The sequence below is a fragment of the Pocillopora damicornis genome, chromosome 2 (assembly GCF_964200805.1).
Source record: "Pocillopora damicornis chromosome 2, jaPocDami1.2, whole genome shotgun sequence".
Lineage (NCBI taxonomy): Eukaryota > Metazoa > Cnidaria > Anthozoa > Scleractinia > Pocilloporidae > Pocillopora > Pocillopora damicornis.
Window position 1 is genome coordinate 22956140 of NC_142671.1, and position 19290 is coordinate 22975429.

Sequence of the window (19290 nt, forward strand, 5' to 3'; positions counted from 1 at the left end):
GAAGTAGAAGGAAAAAAATTAAATGCCGAAAAGAAATCAATGATTCTATTTTCTCCCGTAGGCCAAGTTCTCCTTCAAAAATAAATAAAAACTTATGGTTGCGCAAGGGGACATTAACGATTTAGAATTTAACCACAACTGACCACAGAGACAAATAAACAAGCGACAGATTGTTATGTTTTGCTAAAGTGCAAATTTTTTTTTAAGACAACGCGGTTTTTCCCTAGCTTTTAATAAGCGATTTTGTCAAGTGCAGTCATTCACAGGGTTAATTTGTAACCGAGTAGAGAGTAATTTATTCGTAAGATAGTAGTTAAGACAAGCAAAGCAATGATCCGCGCAGGTGGACTGCAATTTCCACTGCCGAAACTTCAAGAATCCTGAAAAAGATCAGTTCTCAACACATTTCAAACCCGGGCCTCCCAGATACCAGTTGGATGTTACTACCAATTTAGCTACGAAGCCACCACCCGTTGGGAGCGAGGCAAATTTCAGAAGGTTCATCTTTCCCGTAAAGGAATCTGAACACAATTTTTACGAAAATAAAATTTATTTCAATAAAAAAAATTGCTCAGTAGTTACTTCATCGCACTACGAGTTTTGTCGCTAAAAAAAAGTCATACTTTGTTAACTTCTAGCAGATGATGCTAAATCAGTCTAAAATTCAGCATAATCAAGTGTGGATTCAGACGCCTCAAATAGCGTTTGCAGCGACGCACACCTCACACATTCCACAATAGTCCTTGTTTAGGATGATAAATGTTTTGTCTTGCACAGAGTGCAAGTGCTAATCCTAAAATCGCATCAGCGAGCTTTAAGTTAAACGTGAAGCAAAAGTTCGATACAATAATAACTAACGAGCTGATCTGATCTAAAACAGTTCAATTTTCTTATGGTTGTCTGTTTTTCCCTCGCAGAAAAGCAGTGACTAGTACTTCCAACTGATAGTTACTGGGTGCTGGTGCTAGGAATGTAACCCAACGAATGGTACCGAGCCGAAAACAGGTCTTAAAAAGCAGCTTTCGTTGCATACTAAGGACCTGACCAGACACGACCCCATTTCATTTCACTATTCATTTCTTTATTTCCTTTCATAACTGTTTTTTTTCGCCACCAATTTGGTGCAGCAACATTAAATGTGGTGTTTAGGACAGCTGCTGTTCTTTCGCTGTGTCAAGTCTTATCTTATTTAGTATATAGAGCATGGCAGATAAGGCGGACAGCATTGAGAACACGCCTTGAAACTAAAATTGGACGAATCTTCTGTCGTTGAACGTCACCCCCTCTAAAAAGAGATCCACCCAGCATGCTGCACTATGAAACAGATTTTTCACATAAGATCCACTTGTTTATTGTTTGAAAAAATTTTTTTACCTAAGGTCCAATTGTTTATTGCTTTAAAAAAATTTCAATTAGTCACAATTCTGCCGCAAGCTCTGAACTTGGTAGACCAAACAACTTAAAAGCCTTTACTATAGTAACGTAATTGATTTTGGTACATTTACTACTCAATAAATTTTTTGAACGCTTAGCATCTTTTACCTTTTTTTAAGGGGATTGCTTTTCAATGCCCTATCATGGCTTGAGTAGGATTAATCGTTAGTTTTGACTTACCATCGCCCTTGTAAATGACGTCGAGTGCGGTTTAATGCTCTGACAAGCTATAAGCTTTCGCTTCCAGGCATATCGCGCTGCTTCTCTCGTACAGTTTCCATCATTGACAAACAAATAAGCTCTAACTTTAGAAAGTCATTTACTCAAGGAAGTCATCGACCACCTAATCGCTTCAAGCGCTTAAGAGCAGAAAGATATTTACGGAATCCTCAGGTTTAAAATAAATATGTCGATCCAAACAATTTGAAGGAAAAAAAAACATTGAATTCTGCGATCATAATGATATTTTCTTTAACTAGAATTGTTAAAGACCATTTTCTTGCCTATGGCGTAGTAAAGGTGCCTCTTTAGCACTCTGCTGGGGTGTCAGATCGCCAATCCTAAGAACCCAAGATCCATACTCCGATGGAGTACGAGATTTTTTCTTTCCTCAAGCTTGTATTAAAACCACGGAATAACATCTTAAGTTTATTATGTCACACCAAACCCTTGATTCATAAACTGACGTCAGAAAATTTAAGTGCAATCGAATTAACACGAGGAGTGTTCTCATGACATGTCGAAGGAACAGACGCTTTTCTTCAAGGTCTACAATGTTCCTTTGTCTTCAAGAATATTACAATAGTGTCTTGGAAACTAAAGGAAACGAAATATCTTTTAAGAAGTTACATTAAAAGCCGTTCAATCACTGGTTATAGATAATGTAATGATGACGAAAAAGCGCCTGAAAAAATAACTGATAACTACCTCGTGGTTGAAATCACTTTTCGATTATACATACCATACTGTGCTATACATTTATTTAGCCCTAGATGATTGAAACGCAGTACAGAAATTCCATGAACAGTACATCGCCGCATCAATGCCTACTTTTTCTTGGCCATGAATATTAACAAAGTCATAGAAATGGGGATGTCATCATCTCTATTTGCGTGTTGAAGAATTCCTTTGTCTAGTTCGTCAATTCCTTCCTCGATTTCCCCGTCACTCAGCTCCTTTAAGGTACTATGGAAGCGTCCTCGCAGCATGTCGTACCACTTGGATTTCTTAACCATGAAAGCTAACTGCTCTACTGAAACTTCAACTTCAAAATTAGCTGATCGAAGGAAAGCAGAAGTGCCTTCCTTTCTGCCGGAAACGAAAGAGGTGAAACGATTCTTTGCTTTCTTGAACAAAGGGAAAGACACGTACTCGCCCATTTGCGCGATCATGAAGACACCATCAGGCGTTAAACACGATTCTACGCCCTTGTAAACTTTAACTGGATCACTAAAATGATGAACAGAACTGACACACAAGGCAAAGTTGAAGCGATGCTGTTTGTCTAAATCATCCAAGAATTCTTCTGCGGTTTTTTCTATGGTAACCAAACCCTTCTTTGCCCTGGCTGCTTCTTGCATTTCTGAAGAAGGTTCTACACACCACACGGGATTCTTCAGTTTAAATGTCTCGACCATTTTCTCACCATAGGTACCTGTTCCACTGGCGAGGTCAACTACAAGATGATCAGGCTGTAAATTCAAGTATTTCATCATGATATTGAACTGAGCTTCGTGGCGTTCTTTGTAGAAGCAGTCATAGTTCTTTGCAAGAACTTTATAGTGAGCTGAGAAAAACAAGAGGAACTATCAAATTATAGTTTGAATTGACATACCTCTTCATATTCCAAGGAGTGTACCCAAAACGTTCCGTTTTGCAAGAGGAAAGAGCAGTCTTCGGCAATGATAAAAAAAGTCGTAAGAAAAATGATGCTATGTGTGACCTTTTGGCATACAAAGATTTTCTTCTTGGTATAACGCCATAGCATATCTGTGCCGTATGTATCTCGTTTTCTCTATGCCCCCGCTCCTTCCAAGACCGAAACCTTTGATACAACAATATCGTGTGAGAGAATACAGTTTCCTTGTTTAAGCGACAAACTGCACTTTTTATCGGTTTACCGGCGTAATAATACAGTCACGCCTAGCTATAATTATAACTGTTAGACTTTTTCTTACCAGCAACTCTGTTAGCTGCATTGGCATTTGCCGAGCATATTTCAGCATATGATTCCATTGGTATCACGACCACCTATGAAAATATTTCACATCAAAGTCAAAACAGCTATTTGCTTTCAGCTCTTGATCTTATTCATAGTCCTTCATTTACATCAGCACTCACTTCGATGTTGGTTTAAACGTCATTTTGGAACATGTTTATAGATGTCATGAGTTGGTCCAAGTTTTCATCAAACTCGCCGTAGGTTCTAAGCGCTTGCCTGGCACGTAGTCGCACATGAGTAAATTAAGCAAATCGAGGAAGTCAATAAATTAATTATGCGTACTCTTCCGTCAGTGCCCCATGGATTCCGATGGACACGAATAGAAATCAATGGATTCCATCGGACTGATCGATTTTCTGATGGCGAGAGATCGAGTTTATAGGTTAAAGATAAGCCTCGAAAATGTTTTCCATCGGTGTCCGATGGTCACGTATAGAATCCAGTGTCTTCCATCGGAATGATCGATTTTCCGAAATCGTGTTTAGGTTTTACGGCCGGCCCCAAATTTGTATTACATCAGAGTCCAAAGGATTCCGATGTTAACGAACAAGATCCTGTATCAAAAAGGTGTCCATGGAAATGATCGATTTTCCGATGGTAAGAGACCTTAAAAAGAAAATAGTCTTTAGGTTATAGGTAAGCCTAAAAAATTGTTTCCATTGGTGTTTAATGGTCACGTAAAGAATCCACTGTTTTCCATGAGAATGACCGATTTTCCAATGGTGAGAGATTTAGGAAAAATCGTGTTTAGGTCGAAGGTAGGCGTGGAAAATGTTCTCCATCTGAGTCCGATGGAGTCCAATGGACGCGAATAGAATCCAGTGTTTCCATTGGAATGACCGGAATTCCATGAAATTGACCGACTGAAGAAGACACACGTTTGTCGTGGTTTTTTTGTTTTTGTTTTTGTTTCTGTTTTTTTTTTTTCCCATTCATTTCACGTATACAGCACATGTCTGTGCAAAATGCTGTTTCGCCTTATGAGTCGAAGCACACGATATTTTTTACGTGATCCGCCCTTGAAATGAGTTGTTTTGCTTCATGGCCTTAAAGCGAGACATATTTCACGTATGCTGTATTCTATTCGTCTGTGTTAAGGAGGCTCCGTAGGATTTTTTGACCGCGCAAAATCTGGGTGCGAACATGCGCGAGTTTTAAAAGTGTCAACATGCAAAACGAACATGGTGGCTCGATACGATTGGTGTCTGAAAAGGTGCGCTAAAATCAGTTTAACTCAATACAGTTTGTATGTGATGGAATCTAGGGCTTCCAGCAGCTGTACCCGTAATATTCATAGGCCTTCTACATCTGAAAAAGAGGTCAAACGAAAAGAAAACACCGTGGGAAAGATTGCTAAAGGGCTACAGATTCGAAAGTTTACGCACCCTCAGATATAGATCTTGGCGAAGTTCTTTTCCATTACGTAATGTTTTGCGAGAAAGAAAAATAGAGATCTTTCGAGCGAGATCTATCGCGTTTCCTTTAGTGAAATTTCCTAAGATTTGCTGGACCGTTAAATATATTTGTGCCCTTCCCAGTGCCTGTTGATAAAAAAAATTCATAGGACCAAATTTGAGATAGACGAAAAAAATACAAAATTGCAAATAAGCGACGAAACTGTCTCGGTAACCCTTATTTTTTCGGCTTTTAAATGATCGGCAGGACAAATTTCACAATCCAGATTATCACCGGCGAGCGCCTCCTTTCGTGGAGCCCTAGCTTAATAACGAAAATTATTTTGTTAATATTTACTACAGTAAACAATAGTCCGAACGTTGCTCATCGCCTTTTGATGGCTTTTAGTGACCTAAAAAAGCGAAAACATAAAATTTTTCTAGAAAAACATTACGCTGGCTGAAATTCTATACCACACACCTTTAAGAACATGTTTTGAACGTTTTCAGGCTCAAATCACACACAAAAAAAAACAAGAAAGTTCAGATTTAGGCCCAAAGTTAGACGTTCTTGTGAAAAAAAGAAAGGGTTAATGCTTTACCTGCGAAGGAAAAAATCACTAAGATTACTTATTAAATTCGTTTTAGGTTTTGCTCTATAGCGGTTTCGTCATGCTTGACCATTTGCAAAGCCTTCATATGGATGCCTTGAATAATGCGGCGACTTCAACATAATATTAATTCATATTACAACATATTTCATTTCGTTTCGGTATTAGAGGCAAACATTATTTCATGTACAACCGAAGAGTTACGTTAGATAGGAAAAGAGCGCGTAATAAATGCTAATGAACAGCACTTTACTTGCAACTTCATTCGGTTAAATTGATCTGATTGTTAATTATCCGGCTTTCCTTTACACAAAAACATTGAACACAATATTCCCTATTTCTAACAGTATGGCGTCGTTTCGTTCCATTAATAGTAGCAAGCATCATTTCCTGTACAACTAAACCGTCACAAGGGTTTTCAGCGACTAGGTCGGTGAGAACTTAAGACGTATAAAGCTTTACCAGCTCTATATCAAACCGTGCCACAAAGACTCACCTGACAATGGATGTATGAATGCGGTATCTATTATATGGATGCCGGCAGTACGTATTGTTAACTCAAACTTAATAGATATTTTGAGTCCATTAGGATGCCGTGTGAACTTCTTTCACAATGACGCGCGTGAATATTTTCCGTTTATGTTTCTGCTCTGCATGAACAAGCTTCTGTGCAATATCAGGAAAACGTGTTTAATGAGCCGATTGCTCACTTTTGTATATATCAAAGGAGCTTAGAAAGAAGAGTACGACATTATCGTATTAATTATCACTATTACTGAATATGTGATCGTGAAGATAGGTGGGCAGTCGCAAAGCGCATGAGAAGATTGAGTTGAAATTGCCATTTGTTCAGTCATTGTATTGGAATTTTTTTGTACTTAATGAATTTTTTTACCTTGTATAAATAATGATTAAAATAAAGAAATAAATTCCTTCTGTTTCCTTTCTTGATATTTTAATTTAATGTTCCAATTTTTAAAAAGTCAACATCTCGATCTTGAATGAAACACTGCAAGCGAAAATGAGCTTTTCGGGCCGTAAGGTGTCTATAAAGTCACTGGGTAATTCGACAAACCGGCCCTAGGCCCTTAAAGATCATCAGTACCTAAACTCTCTCCACCACAGTGTAAGTAAGCACTCTTAGAGCTTCTTGAGCCAAAGAATGACACGCAAAGTCAACCATACTTTCTCGTTGTTTTTGTACGTCAAATTCTTTTACGCAAAGCGGATGCCACAGGTTTCAATCAACGACCGCCAGTTATAGAGACATTATAGGTATGTCCATGAAATTATTGTAGATTCATAATTATATATGATAGAAGGAGAATGGCCGAGGACAAAAAAAAAAAGACTACTGCGGAATGAATACCAAAACCTCCCAGTTTCCCAAAAGCGTATTAATGGAGCGAGTCAAGAAACGTTTACCGCGTAAGCTCGCATTTTTGGGTCCTTTTAGCAATTTCCGATCCAACGTATGAAATGCATGACATAAAAGTCAATAAAGGAAATTAGGAATGTAAGGTAATGTTAAACATTAGGTCTTAAATTCACTGTGGCAAAATTAAAAACTCTACTATCAGTCAGGTGACTTCCTTCAAGCTGGAAGACCTGTTTTTGGATCTGGCTTTCCTGAAAGACAATGTCATTTAACTGAATACAGTTTCTCGACCCATTTTCTTATACGAAGGTGTGTTATTAGCAAACAAAACTTTAAATGATCTAAATACGAACGAGCACGCAGAAAGCTTTCTGAAGTCATCTCATCTTCCAGAACACTATTAATATTAAACTTTTGGATAATATGAGATAAATCTGAAACTGATCCACTGAATCTTGAAAGTCGCTTGATACGAAAAGGAAATTAAGAATAATGCAAAACCATGCAAAAGCAGAGAATTAACCAAGAATTCTAAAGTGAAATGAAGAAGGAAAATTAATGATGGCAAAAAATGACAGACTGGCTTTTTCACAACGTGGACTTTACCAAGAGGTTCTTGGAGAATTGTTTGTAAAAACTACAGATCAGGAGAGCTTTAAGTCAAATGATTGGGCGACAAGACCAGGACAACCAGCTCAAGTACGTCAACAATTTGCGGGTACAACCATGATGTAAAGCAAAACAGTGAAAGTTGTTTCAAAACAAAATGAAGATACTATTTTGTTAACATTCTCTATACGATTGGCTCTGATTGGACAATTGGTCATGTAAACTTGTTACTTGACCAATCATCGACTCGCGTGCGACCACATGCCATGAAGACGCATTTTCGTGTTGTTGAATGCATAAGGTAAACAACCTGTAATGAACTAGCTAACACGGAACGTAATCCCCGCTACCGTCACTTGTAAATAGTTAATCATGGGACATCTCTAAAATAGCTTAGATCATCAGTGGTCCATTCAACCAAAGTTCTTGACCAGACAAGAAGCCGCCAGCAAGACTTCCAAGTAAAGGTTAGTTAGGGTCACTTTCATTCCTTTAGGGCTACTTGCTAATAATTTCTAACAGACTAAAGATCCTGCAAGATGAAGTTAGACAAGGGGATTCTAGTTATTCATAGTTTGTCAATTCATTCGTTTTATCTTCTTTATCTTCTTATGACACAAATGCAAGTTTGATCATGGAGGGTCACCTTGAAAATCTAAGGACTGAAATTCTGTTCTTGTGTTTCAAAAACGATTCACTGACAAATATGAAAAGATCTTTAATTCGTTGAATGGATTGAGGTTTTGCCTTGTAGGTGTAACAAGTTATTAAAAGTTGGAGAAAACTGACACGTCTCTTCGCACCTAACAAAAGTAAACGAAATAAGCATATCGCACAATTAATTCAAGCTGTTGACGAGCGAACGTTCCTCTTAAGTTTGAGCCACTTCTTAAGAGTCCTTCAACATCATCTCTCATCATAAATTCTGTCTGGAATACTAACACATTTTCTATAAATCCAACTTGATTGATAATGAGGTGCGTTGATAAAAAATGCATCATGAGAAGGGAATAACTTTGCAAATTGCATTAACGTTTGTTTTCTCTTGGTAGATCTACGAGTCCGAAGACAATTACCTATCCAACAAAATGAAGTACGTTGTTCTGTTGTGCCTTCTCTTTGGCATCGTTATGTCACAGGGAGCTCCAGCCCCAGGTAAAGAAACCTTATAAAGTCGTCTCACCAAGTTTCTTTAATCTTAATGACGAGATAAAAACTCTTTAGTGTTCTTAACTCTGATTCATTGACGCTGACGCCTTCCAACGGTTAATTAGTAAATTTCATTACCGATGCTTGAAAAGATTCCATTATAGACAAGTTAGTTGCTAGTTCTTAAATGTTTTATACATCAGAGAACACGATAGCAGCTTTAACAAAGTCAGTGAAGGACGTTTTATTGACATCAATTTACGGGAAGCAAGAAGTATTAGAAATTGCTGCTTTTGAACCGTTACTTTTATTTGAATAATAGCAGATTTTTGTCGATAATTTTTCATATCAAATTCCCACCCGAAGTCAAAAACGTAGTTATGATTACGACAATCACAGGAATAGTTTTTCGTTTGTATCATTTTTAAAAACAGTAACTTGAAAACTGATCCTAATCACTTTCGGTTGATAATCCGTTGTGAGTAAGAACAAGTAGAAAAAGTGAGGTTTGAACATTAGGCTTTACATCTTTACCACTTGACCTTTAAGGAAATACCGCAACATTTATTTCCGTTGCACTATTTAATCATAACTACGGAAGTTTTCGTTAATTTCCAAACCATGTTCAGGCTGTGGGAGATAGAGAACAGGCCACTAATGTTAATTTTCTACCCAAGGTTAGGGAAGACATTTGATGACCTTCAACCATATTACACATCTTGGTACTCAATATCTGATCAAAACCATTGTTTATTTCTAAACACTGCGTTTTTAACGCCAGCGTTCCTTTTAAAGACTCGTGTTTACGATATCACAACAGGTTGAGAAGAAGCACTTGAATGATTAAGTAGGTTCCCCGCTAAAAAGTTTACAACAAGCATATCACTCGTTCAACAGGTCACTTGATACAGTTACACAATCGTACAACAAACTGGTATAAACAAAAACTCTGCGTCCATGCCTTCACGTCGACATTTTAAATTATCACATTCCAATCATAAAGAGCAAATATCGAAGGCTAATTGGATCCCCCTTTACGCAATAAGCATTAGTCAAAGTTCTCAACTACATTTACGAAGCATTGGCCTTACGACCCAGCTTTTGAATCGGAAGATTGCTTCGTCATTGTTATCAAAGGAAATTCAATTTATTTGCATTGCCCTATGCAACCGAACACAACAATTTTCCAAATACTGTTTGACGTTTTTTTCTAGGATAGGATTTCAAAACATTTCGAAAATTTTGTAAGTCACGAGCCTCTGGCTCGTGATTTAAAAACTTTTCAATCTCAGGTTTGCCAACGTCCATAAATGAAATTAAAATAGTTACAAAGATTGTAGCTACGACAATGGGGAGAGAGAACGGAAGTGAAAAAAAGAAAGACTTGCCTGAAGTGGCAGGGATAGAAGACTCTTCATAGAGGAATATCAACAACAAATTAAAAGACGAATTTCATTCGGAGGTGGAAGCCGGTGAAATTGAGATTGGCCATTTAAACAGATAGCTACCTGAACCTTCTCAAAATACGGTTTCTCTGACACTATACAAAACTGATGGTAATTTAATCAAATAGATGTGACATACAATGCAATAAGTGTTACAATTACTGTGCGTGTACAAAATGAGAATTCCTCACGTTTACCTCTCTAAATCGCAGAGGCAGAGGAAAAGAAAGAAGAAAAGGAGGACGACACTGGTGATTTCGATGACGATGTTGCAGATGATGCCGACGACTCCGACGACTCCGACGACTCCGACGACTCCGACGACTCCGACGACTCCGACGACTCCGACGACGAGGATGACGGTGAGGACAGCAGCGAGGGAGATGATATGGATGAAGAGAAGAGGGACGAAATCCCCAAAGAGAACGATGAAGCCAAGGAGGACAACCCCGATGCTCCTGAGAAGGAAGACGAGAAGGTGAACGATAAAGAAACTGAAGAGAAAGATGCCGATAAGGAGGAGGACAAGAAAGCTGATAAAGAGGACAAGGAGATCGAAAAGGACGATAAGAAAGACGATGATGAAGATGAAGATGAACTAACTGATGATCTGGATGATGAGGATGACGAAGATGATGAAGATGATGAAGATGATGAAGACGATGAAGATGATGGAGATGATAGTGATGATGGAGATGATGGTGAAGACGAGGAGGATGAGGAAGACAGCGAGGACAGCAGCGAGGGAGGAAAGAAGGACGACGAAAAGAAAAAGGAAGTCAAGAAGGAGGACGAGAAGCCCGAGAAGGAGGAAAAGAAGGAAGAAAAAAAGGAGGATGCCACCAAGAAAGCCGACGATGATGATGACGATGACGATGATGACGACGACGATGACGATGATGACGATGACGACGATGAAAAGAAAGATGACAAGAAACCAGTAGAGAAGAAGACCGAAGAGAAGACAGCAGATGCCCCAAAGAAGGAGAAGAAGACACAGTAAAAAGCTACATTGGCAGCTTCTTCTAACTTGACATACTTAACCAATCAAACAGCTACACTGTCACATCACACAACAAACTTTGTCAACACTTGACAAAACACAGATGACTACGATTACACAAAGAACTTTCACTTCAATCATTCCAGAATGATATTTTATAGATGAACATTAGTTTACAAAAGTAACCATAACGTCGTTTAAAATAACTTCATCCAAGGAACATGTGTGGAAATGTGCTGAGGAGAGGTTCAATAACTCTTACGTGATTCAAATTATGGATCGACTCGCTGGGAGTAATGTACTCGTGAATAAGAGGGCTATATAATAAAGAGTTATTTTTTGAATTGACATGCACAATTGAGCAATATTGCGATAACTGTACCACGCATATGCCTTGCAGCTGCTTGCTTAAAAATCCCTTCACAGCTTTAGTTTTTAAAGCCCGCCTTGGTGCACCAAATCAGTAACATTTAGCAAGACAAATTCCAAGGTCATAGTGACCAGATATTCCCCTATATGATATGTGGTCAGGTTTTTTCCCTTATCAGAGTGTGTTTGTTACCCAGGGGTTAGTCAGTATCTTTAAAATGCGGTCCTCCTCTAAAGCAATTCAGCCACGTTTCAAATAACACAATGAGTTCTACACAGATCATGATTGGTTTTCATCCATGATTATATGAGGAAAGACATAAAAACAGGATCATGAGGAGAAATATTTGAATTATCATTCCCAACATGCACAAGATTCCATGATTCCACCGTGTATCACTCACAGATTATAAAAGACATACAAATGTGACATGAAAATCATTTTGAAGTCATATTCGGTTATCATGGTTTAAACAAACAGAATCATTGCCACCTTTTTAAAATAATCAGAATGTCAACGGTACTGGTCCAAGCAACCTTACAGTACTGGGAGATGCTGTGGTTTAATGATTAGGGCGCTAAACCTTGGAAACTGGATAAGCTCCAAAAGTAATTGGCCACATACATGAATAGTGATGTCATACCCACTAACTATTAACTAAATTCTGCTCTTCAGACATGCAAGCAAAAAACCCTCCTGAGTCATTCAGTTTGGTAAAATGTCACCAAATACTATTTCATACACAGTAAAAACCCATCCAGTTTTAAGATCTGTCTACTAGTTTTCCTCTGGACTGCCATATATTCCTTGTGGCGTTGTTAAGAGGATGTGATGGTTTACTACAACAAGATCCCACTGTTAATAATTTCAATGTTTAGTGTCAGTGTAAGTGTAGTCAAGTGGATTAATCAGAGAATTTCCAGGAGAAACTTTAAGAAGTACAAAGTCATTAAGAGGGAAAAAGGGTTTGTTGCTTTAATATGTACCTGTTGAGAACCAGCCAAACTCTCTACTAAGGTGAAAATCAGGTACACATTTTTTCTCTTAAGAAAGACTTTGTGGTATTAGAAATGCGAAAAGTTACCTTTTTTGCAGTTGATGTAACACATTTTAAAATATCCAGCCAGTTCCATCATGTATTGATCCTGCTGCAAAATGCAATTGCAAAATGTATCATCCAATCATCAAGAAATATGTCACTGATATCTCTTGCAATACGGGAGAAACAGTAGCCCAGTGTTTAGTGCACTGGACCTTGGGTGAAGAGGCATGAGTTTGAGATCTGGCCTGGTCATTGTGTTGTGTTCTTAGGCAAAACACTTCCTTCTCAGAGTGCCTCTCTACACTTGCAGTAGAAAAAGAAGCTGTGGAGGCCTAGCTTTTCAAAGCCTTGAATTCTCTCCAAGGATTTTGAACTTGATGTTCCCCTATGAAACCACTCTAACCCCACCACGAGTTTTCAGCAAGTGCTGTTATACAGAGAATAATACATGGGCGCGCGTAGATATGGAATTCCTCTCCGAGTGTTTAACTCAATAGCTCATGAGTGAGCACAGCGAACGAGTGAGATGTCGAGTTGAACACGAAAAGAGAAATTGCATATTTACGAGCAACCATGTGATATTATGTTTATATTTACTGACAAAAAAGCCAACTTTATTAATGAATGAAAATAAATGGATCGACAATTCCCGAACAAAAATCGAACAGTGCGTAGGCGCTAAGGCTCAAGATGGAAAAAATGCGTTGAATCATAATAACAAAAACAACAATGGGCGTAATTTTCAATTTGCAAAATTCTCATTCATTGACTTTGTCCTTACTGACAGAAGAAATCTTCCTGGTAAACGGCCAAATCGGCCTGTGGCAAATCTTCCAGATGTCGATTTTCGTTCTCAGCCGCGAGAAATGCCATTACCAAAGCCACCGAATACGTAATTTTCGGTTTTTCTTTTCGCATATTGGTTTTCTTCACCTCGTAGGAAAGTTTGAATGTCACTGTCTGTACACGAACTGATTTTTCAGTGTTTTAGCGGCCACAATTTGAGAAGATTCCGACAAACTACCTTGGATTAAGAATGGTGAAGGTTTTGCCGTTCATTCATCAGCCTGACCGAGTGGCGCGAAAGGCGAGTGACGTTCAGCAGCTGATTGGTGATATCAAACACACGTGAAGAAATATCGTATCATTACGGCTTTTCTCGGGGCTGGAAATCCTTGTACAACACCGTAGTTTATACAATAATTTTTTTTCCTGTTGGATGTGAAAATATGCCACAAAATAGGGAGGAAGGAAAGTCCAAATCATTCACATGTATCGCAATTCAATGCAGCCTTAATCGCACATTTTCAAAGACCTCAACAATAATCACACTAATGGTGAAACAGAGAATTAACTCTGAAGTGTAAATTAAAGTGCTATTTAAACCCATGAATAACCCACAGGGCGTTAGCCCTAATAAAGGGAAACAGGGAACCACACGAGGCAAAGAAAAAATCTTTTGACCTCGGTGGGAATCGAACCCACGACCTCCGGATTAGATCTACCGTTACTCTGCCGACTGAGCTACGAGGTCGCACAGAGAAAGTCGGGGACGATTTAGGATGGTGAATCGCGGCGAAGAGAAAGTAAGGGTACATATGAATGTTGTGCCGCGTAGCACTGGGAACACAAATGGTGAAACAGAGAATTAACTCTGAAGTGTAAATTAAAGTGCTATTTAAACCCATGAATAACCGACAGGGCGTTAGCCCTAATAAAGGGAAACAGGGAACCACACGAGGCAAAGAAAAAATCTTTTGACCTCGGTGGGAATCGAACCCAATAATCACATTCAATAATCACACTAAGCTTTCACAATTAGCTGTCACGCAGTGTTGTGTGACGGCTCCTCTAACCTCTCAGCCAAAAATTAAATTGGTTTAAATACACACTTTAGTACCGTTAGGGTTTAGGTTATGTAAGAGGTAAACTAACTGTACCTTTTATTCTCCTCCGGCTCGAAAACAAACGAAGCTGTTTACATCTTCATGATTGTTTCAGCTGTTCTTGGCCACCCGAATCAAATACTGGGTACTGGAATCATCGTTTCTCATCGGTAAACATACAAAATCAAAGGTGAACATGGCTACCGACAGTTTAAACCATCCAAGTGCGAGGAATTCGAAAAAAAACAAAAACAAAAAACACAGAAATTGGAAACAAACAGACGACGGGAACGGGCTAAAACTGAAAACAGTTGTTCAGCGGATTGCCCTGAAACTATACTCGTCCCAGACCCAGCAACGTTTCCCACGTGCAATAGAGACAACATGGCGAGATCGAAGGACAAGAAGAAGGACGCAGAAAACGGCGAAGCAGATGAAACAAAGGACGATTCGAGGATTGATGAACCTACTATGGACTATGAAGAACTTGTGAAAAGAGTATGTGTAATTGCAAAGCCCCTCGCAAGTAGAAAACTTACAAAACGATTGTACAAAACTGTCAAGAAAGGTAAGCGTGGTGTTTATCTGTATGGCTTGATGGCATAGGTTTCGATTGCGATTTGACTGAGATCCAGCGATAAAAGTTTAATCAGGGCTGTCTAAAATTGTTCTTTAGCTTCTAAAGGATATACCGTTCATTTCTTTGTTTAAAAGTTACGATACCCAACAGGATTGTTAATTGTTTGGAACAGATACCTTCATGTAAAGTGTTTTTTTTCTTCTCTCTAGCATCCAAAGCGAAGAGTTTGAGGAGAGGAGTCAAAGAAGTAGCAAAAGCCTTACGAAAAGGCGAGAAAGGGTGAGAAATGTGATAATCATGAACAATTACTGTTTTGGTAAATGGTTTATATGATCTGCTGAGACTCTAATAAGCTCAACAAATCGTTAAGTACAGTAGACAGTGAAACATGTTTTTGTCTGTGAAAGTGATATCTGTATGGTGGCAATCTTTTTCTGTAAGGTTTGTTGTCATAGCTGGTGATGTCTCCCCAATCGATGTCATATCCCATATTCCCATTGTCTGTGAGGACAACAAAATACCATATGCTTATGTACCATCAAGATTGGTGAGTAATTCTGCTTTTTCTTCCTTATGGATGAACTTAATTTTTACACTATTACAACAGTATTTTGTAGTTTAATTCCTAAACAGATAAGTAACTGATTGACAATTATTTTAGCCCTTTACAAGAACCTTTAGAAATAGATTAAGATTTTGAGAATGCAAGTAGTGGGGTAAAAATCAGCTAATAATTGGGGGCAGAAGTTGTTCAGGGCTAGTATTTGGTGCAGGGGAATTCAGATTATAGGGTGTGAGTTTGACAAAGGTTTGAATAACTTTTTCCATAAGCAGCTGCAGATAGTGTGATAGGCAGCTGGATTCAGAAGAGTAGCCTGCAGTGCAGGCGTCTTATTGAGGCAAGCTAAAGTTATAAGCTTGCGATCATTCATCTGACCAGCCATGTTTGATTTGCCTACCACTGCCATTGAAATCAAAGATGGCAGCCATAATTTTCATTAAGAGAAAAGTGAACACTTGCTTGCTAAAATTACGCCTGTTCCGCAGGCTATTGGAAAAGGAGCTGTAAGGCAGAACCCAAACACAAGAGCCTGCTCACAGGCTAAAAAGACAGTGATAAGAGGTGTTATAGGTAATGTTAGATCACCAACAAATGGCTTTTACCAAACCCTTGGCTTGACCTTCAGTTAGGTGATGGTGTTGTGTTCATGAGCAAAACCTTTAGAGTACCTTACTGTATGTGTGCTTTGGTGGGCTTGTGTAGGTTCCCCAGGGCTATGCCCCTTGGGGTTGTGGAATGCACCTGGAATATTGCTCCAGCTACACCAATCCAGGTGTTCAAACCCAAACTGTATCAACAGTTACTACCTAGTGTTTTTTTAAGGGTACTCTACAGTTTCTTCATGACACAGAGATATGAAAGATGTGACAGTCTGATGACTCCATCAGTGATACTGAATTTGTTTATTTGCAGGACCTTGGAGCTGCAAGTCAAACCAAACGACCCACAAGTATAGTATTGGTCAAGTCCCATGAAGACTTCGAGGACAACTACAAAGAGTGTTTTTCAGAAGTGAAGAGCTTGCCACTTCCGTTATAATCTTCTCAAATATGCATTTTGTGGGGGGGGGGGGGGGGTTAAATCCAGAGCTCAAAGCCCAGTCAGTCCTCTTAACTAGTCTTACAGCTTTATTAAATGTAAGAAGTCATGTCTTTTTAAGAACTGACTTGGTCAAAAAGCATTGGTGAAAATGTTGCACCACTGATGTTTACATGTGATATCTAAAACCCTCTTAACTGCATGTGACAGATTTGTTTGTCAGTAGTAACTATCGCAAAGCTAGGAAAAACCAGGGCCCATGTATTAAATGAAATGAGAAATCCAAAATCATTTCCCATTTGTATGATATTGTTGACTGGATGCATTTTGTTGCTAGGCTGAAACAATGTGGTACTTTTCCCATTCATACACTAGTTGTCTTAGGTGTAAGACATTTTCAAGTCTTTTGTCTAGTTATTTTGAGGTTTATTTTTTAGTGAAACCACACAATCACAATAATAATTGGTATGTAGATTTGATGAGTGAGGTTGTTAATTTTTTTTGTCAATTTTGTATCATTTACCCGATTATGAAAGAATGATTTACCACAGATGAATAGGCACTTTCCAGTCAGCAATCTTATGGTAAAAAAATGCCTTGAACTGGAAAGCAGATTATGCACTTAGACATCAGAGAAAATATGGGTAAAGTTAATGTATTTGGGTTATTTAGGGTGGGAATTTGCTCTCCAGCAAGGTGTTTTTTTAGCTGGTGTAATAACTAACTGCATAGGGCTTTACCATCACTTTGGTGCTTTTGCAAAACTGGTCATAAAAGTCTCTTTTATGTAAGACTTTGTACTGTGTTGCTTATGCATGATGCATAGAATAAACCCAAGTGGAAAATAAGATATGTCCACCAGTACCTTGCATAAATATTTCCTCTGAATTCTGATACACGAATGGCTGCCACAATAACAATTAAAATAAGTTGTGAAGTGACTAGTCATTTGACTCCAGAGTTGAATGGCCTGGAAAATTTGATGGTTTGTTGTGGTTTTCTAAAAGGAAAGATTGTAAAGTGTAAACTGGGGGATGTAGCTAGTCTGCATAACAACTGTGAAGTTGTCTGGTGAATGATACTCGTCTGTATTCTTGGAGGGGGTGCACGGTCCTTTCTCCAAATTTTGACCTGAATTTAGACTTTGATATGCCTCTTTCACATCTATTTTCATACTTACCTTCTGATAGTTGTATTCGGCTTGCAAATCCACAAATATTGGGATTTGAGCTTCGCTTCGTTGCCGAAGTCACGAATTGGTAAATTATCCCTAAAACTCAGCTCAAATGATATTTTGTTCCATTCTCTCTTATATGGTATACACTTGAAATTAGAAAAACATACAATTTTTACACTGATGTGGTAGCCTTGAAAATCATACCCAATTTAAGATCAAAATGGTAAAAATCTACAACCCTTTTCAGAGGTAACAGTCGTCGTTGTCTTCTTGCACAGACGCTCCTAATTTGAAGTTGGGGGTGACGCAGCCATTCATCGGGGCGACGAAACGTGGGGCGACCGTGTATGGGAGCGACATCACCTACATCCTTTTCAACTAAACGTGCTCAAAACCGTACCATTCGGCACGGTATTGATCTCAACGACATATAGAGGGGGTACCTACCCCCGGACTGGCAAACACTATTTCATGGTGGCACGGATGAAATAATTATTACTACAAGAAAGAGCTAATTAGGCCTGAAACATTTTTCACATCTGCATATATCGGATGGAATTTATTTTCTTAAATAGAAGTGACAATCATACACTGTACTCCAAATAATTTATTTTGCGAAATTCCTCGGATTTTTCAAAAAAATATTCATTTTTTTGAGTATGAAAGGTCAACCGAAAAATTTCTGCAATGTATAAACTTCATTGATTGTAAAAGATAGACAGGAGTAGTATGAAATTATTTAATTTCATTTTTACCTCTTTCGAATATAAATTATTCGTCTGCGTCTACATAAAACAGTTTTGAATCACACGTACAGGGTAGTGCTTTAATTGGCAGTTTTTCAGCCTCAAACAATGTCAAACAATCTTCTCGAATGAGTTTTTTCTTCGCTCTACGTCACAGATACAATAGATCACTTGATTTTTTTCCTTATCTACCATTATTTCTTAACCTATTGTTCCATTATCGCTCCCAGCAACTTCGACCAGAAATGATCTGTTCACTCAGCGAATACGTAAAGCAGCATTTAAACTTATTTAGAAAGCTTAATTCAACATCGATATCCCACGAGATACCTCATTTGTTCGATAATTCTTTGATTGGCCTGGATTAACGCGAGTTTGGATCACTACAGCACCAAGTAGAGATAATAATATCGCTGCGATTCATCTCATCGATAAGATAGTTCGGGAAAAGACTCATTTCCAGCTGACAGCTTGTTCGGTAACATGTTATTAACTCGGCAGACTGTAAATTATTATTTTAATTTAACTGTTTAATTTTTCGACAATCGCCGCCATGTTTTCTTGAGGTGCATCGAGGCATACTTCTTACACCGCCTAAGTCTCTTTGAAGGATTTAACTCTTGACAAAATTTATCTTAAGTGTTT

General features: G+C 38.4%; 4 protein-coding genes and 1 non-coding gene across 9 annotated transcripts in view; 2 read left to right on the forward strand and 3 right to left on the reverse strand.

Moving 5' to 3' along the window:
- Positions 1-14673, reverse strand: part of LOC113677594 (adenosine receptor A2b) — a 39922-nt gene extending 25249 nt beyond the window's left edge. Inside the window, exons 1-2 of one of the 2 annotated variants that reach the window (XM_089196460.1) lie at positions 14597-14673; positions 12699-12762 (exon numbers count right to left, since the gene is read on the reverse strand). The gene's annotated coding sequence lies outside the window, so the exon portion shown is untranslated. Of the gene's footprint in view, positions 1-12698; positions 12765-14596 lie in introns of those variants that run through there. The other variant, XM_089196470.1, reaches the window with a different exon arrangement.
- LOC113677592 (uncharacterized) lies at positions 1327-14843 on the reverse strand. Of its 4 annotated transcripts, none has more exons than XM_089196486.1 (4): positions 14597-14843; positions 12699-12762; positions 3612-3684; positions 1327-3220 (listed from the first exon to the last, which is right to left on the reverse strand). In XM_089196486.1, exons 3-4 carry the CDS (start codon positions 3667-3669, stop codon positions 2481-2483), a joined length of 798 nt encoding a protein of 265 aa, XP_089052612.1. In that variant the 5' UTR covers positions 3670-3684; positions 12699-12762; positions 14597-14843; the 3' UTR covers positions 1327-2480. The 4 variants fall into 4 exon arrangements, with proteins under 4 accessions (XP_089052612.1, XP_089052613.1, XP_089052611.1 ...); XM_089196487.1 differs by having other exon boundaries at positions 12699-12759; positions 14597-14839; XM_089196485.1 differs by lacking the exons at positions 12699-12762; positions 14597-14843 and adding an exon at positions 6157-6312.
- On the forward strand, positions 8079-11592 carry LOC113677591 (uncharacterized). Its single transcript, XM_027194411.2, has 3 exons — positions 8079-8114; positions 8700-8802; positions 10454-11592. The coding sequence occupies exons 2-3, from the start codon at positions 8736-8738 to the stop codon at positions 11242-11244; spliced, it is 858 nt and encodes a 285-aa protein (XP_027050212.2). The 5' UTR covers positions 8079-8114; positions 8700-8735; the 3' UTR covers positions 11245-11592.
- Positions 14117-14190, reverse strand: Trnar-ucu (transfer RNA arginine (anticodon UCU)). The gene has a single exon. It is a non-coding gene; the product is annotated as a tRNA-Arg (tRNA).
- Positions 14844-14894: 51 nt separating the features above from the next.
- On the forward strand, positions 14895-17656 carry LOC113677593 (H/ACA ribonucleoprotein complex subunit 2-like protein). The gene is made up of 4 exons (XM_027194413.2): positions 14895-15110; positions 15332-15401; positions 15564-15669; positions 16597-17656. Exons 1-4 carry the CDS (start codon positions 14927-14929, stop codon positions 16720-16722), a joined length of 486 nt encoding a protein of 161 aa, XP_027050214.1. The 5' UTR covers positions 14895-14926; the 3' UTR covers positions 16723-17656.
- The last annotated feature ends 1634 nt before the right edge of the window (positions 17657-19290 follow it).

Bases quoted from the DNA above. Each gene is read 5' to 3' on its own strand.
- LOC113677591 (XM_027194411.2), top strand. From the start codon at position 8,736: ATGAAGTACGTTGTTCTGTTGTGCCTTCTCTTTGGCATCGTTATGTCA. The intron at 8,803-10,453 runs GTAAAGAAACCT...TCTAAATCGCAG, and splicing joins ACAGGGAGCTCCAGCCCCAG to AGGCAGAGGAAAAGAAAGAA.
- LOC113677592 (XM_089196486.1), bottom strand. From the start codon at position 3,669: ATGGAATCATATGCTGAAATATGCTCGGCAAATGCCAATGCAGCTAAC. The intron at 3,221-3,611 runs GTAAGAAAAAGT...TGTTTTTCTCAG, and splicing joins TGCAGCTAACAGAGTTGCTG to CTCACTATAAAGTTCTTGCA.
- LOC113677593 (XM_027194413.2), top strand. From the start codon at position 14,927: ATGGCGAGATCGAAGGACAAGAAGAAGGACGCAGAAAACGGCGAAGCA. The intron at 15,402-15,563 runs GTGAGAAATGTG...TTTTTCTGTAAG, and splicing joins TTACGAAAAGGCGAGAAAGG to GTTTGTTGTCATAGCTGGTG. The intron at 15,670-16,596 runs GTGAGTAATTCT...GTTTATTTGCAG, and splicing joins CTTATGTACCATCAAGATTG to GACCTTGGAGCTGCAAGTCA.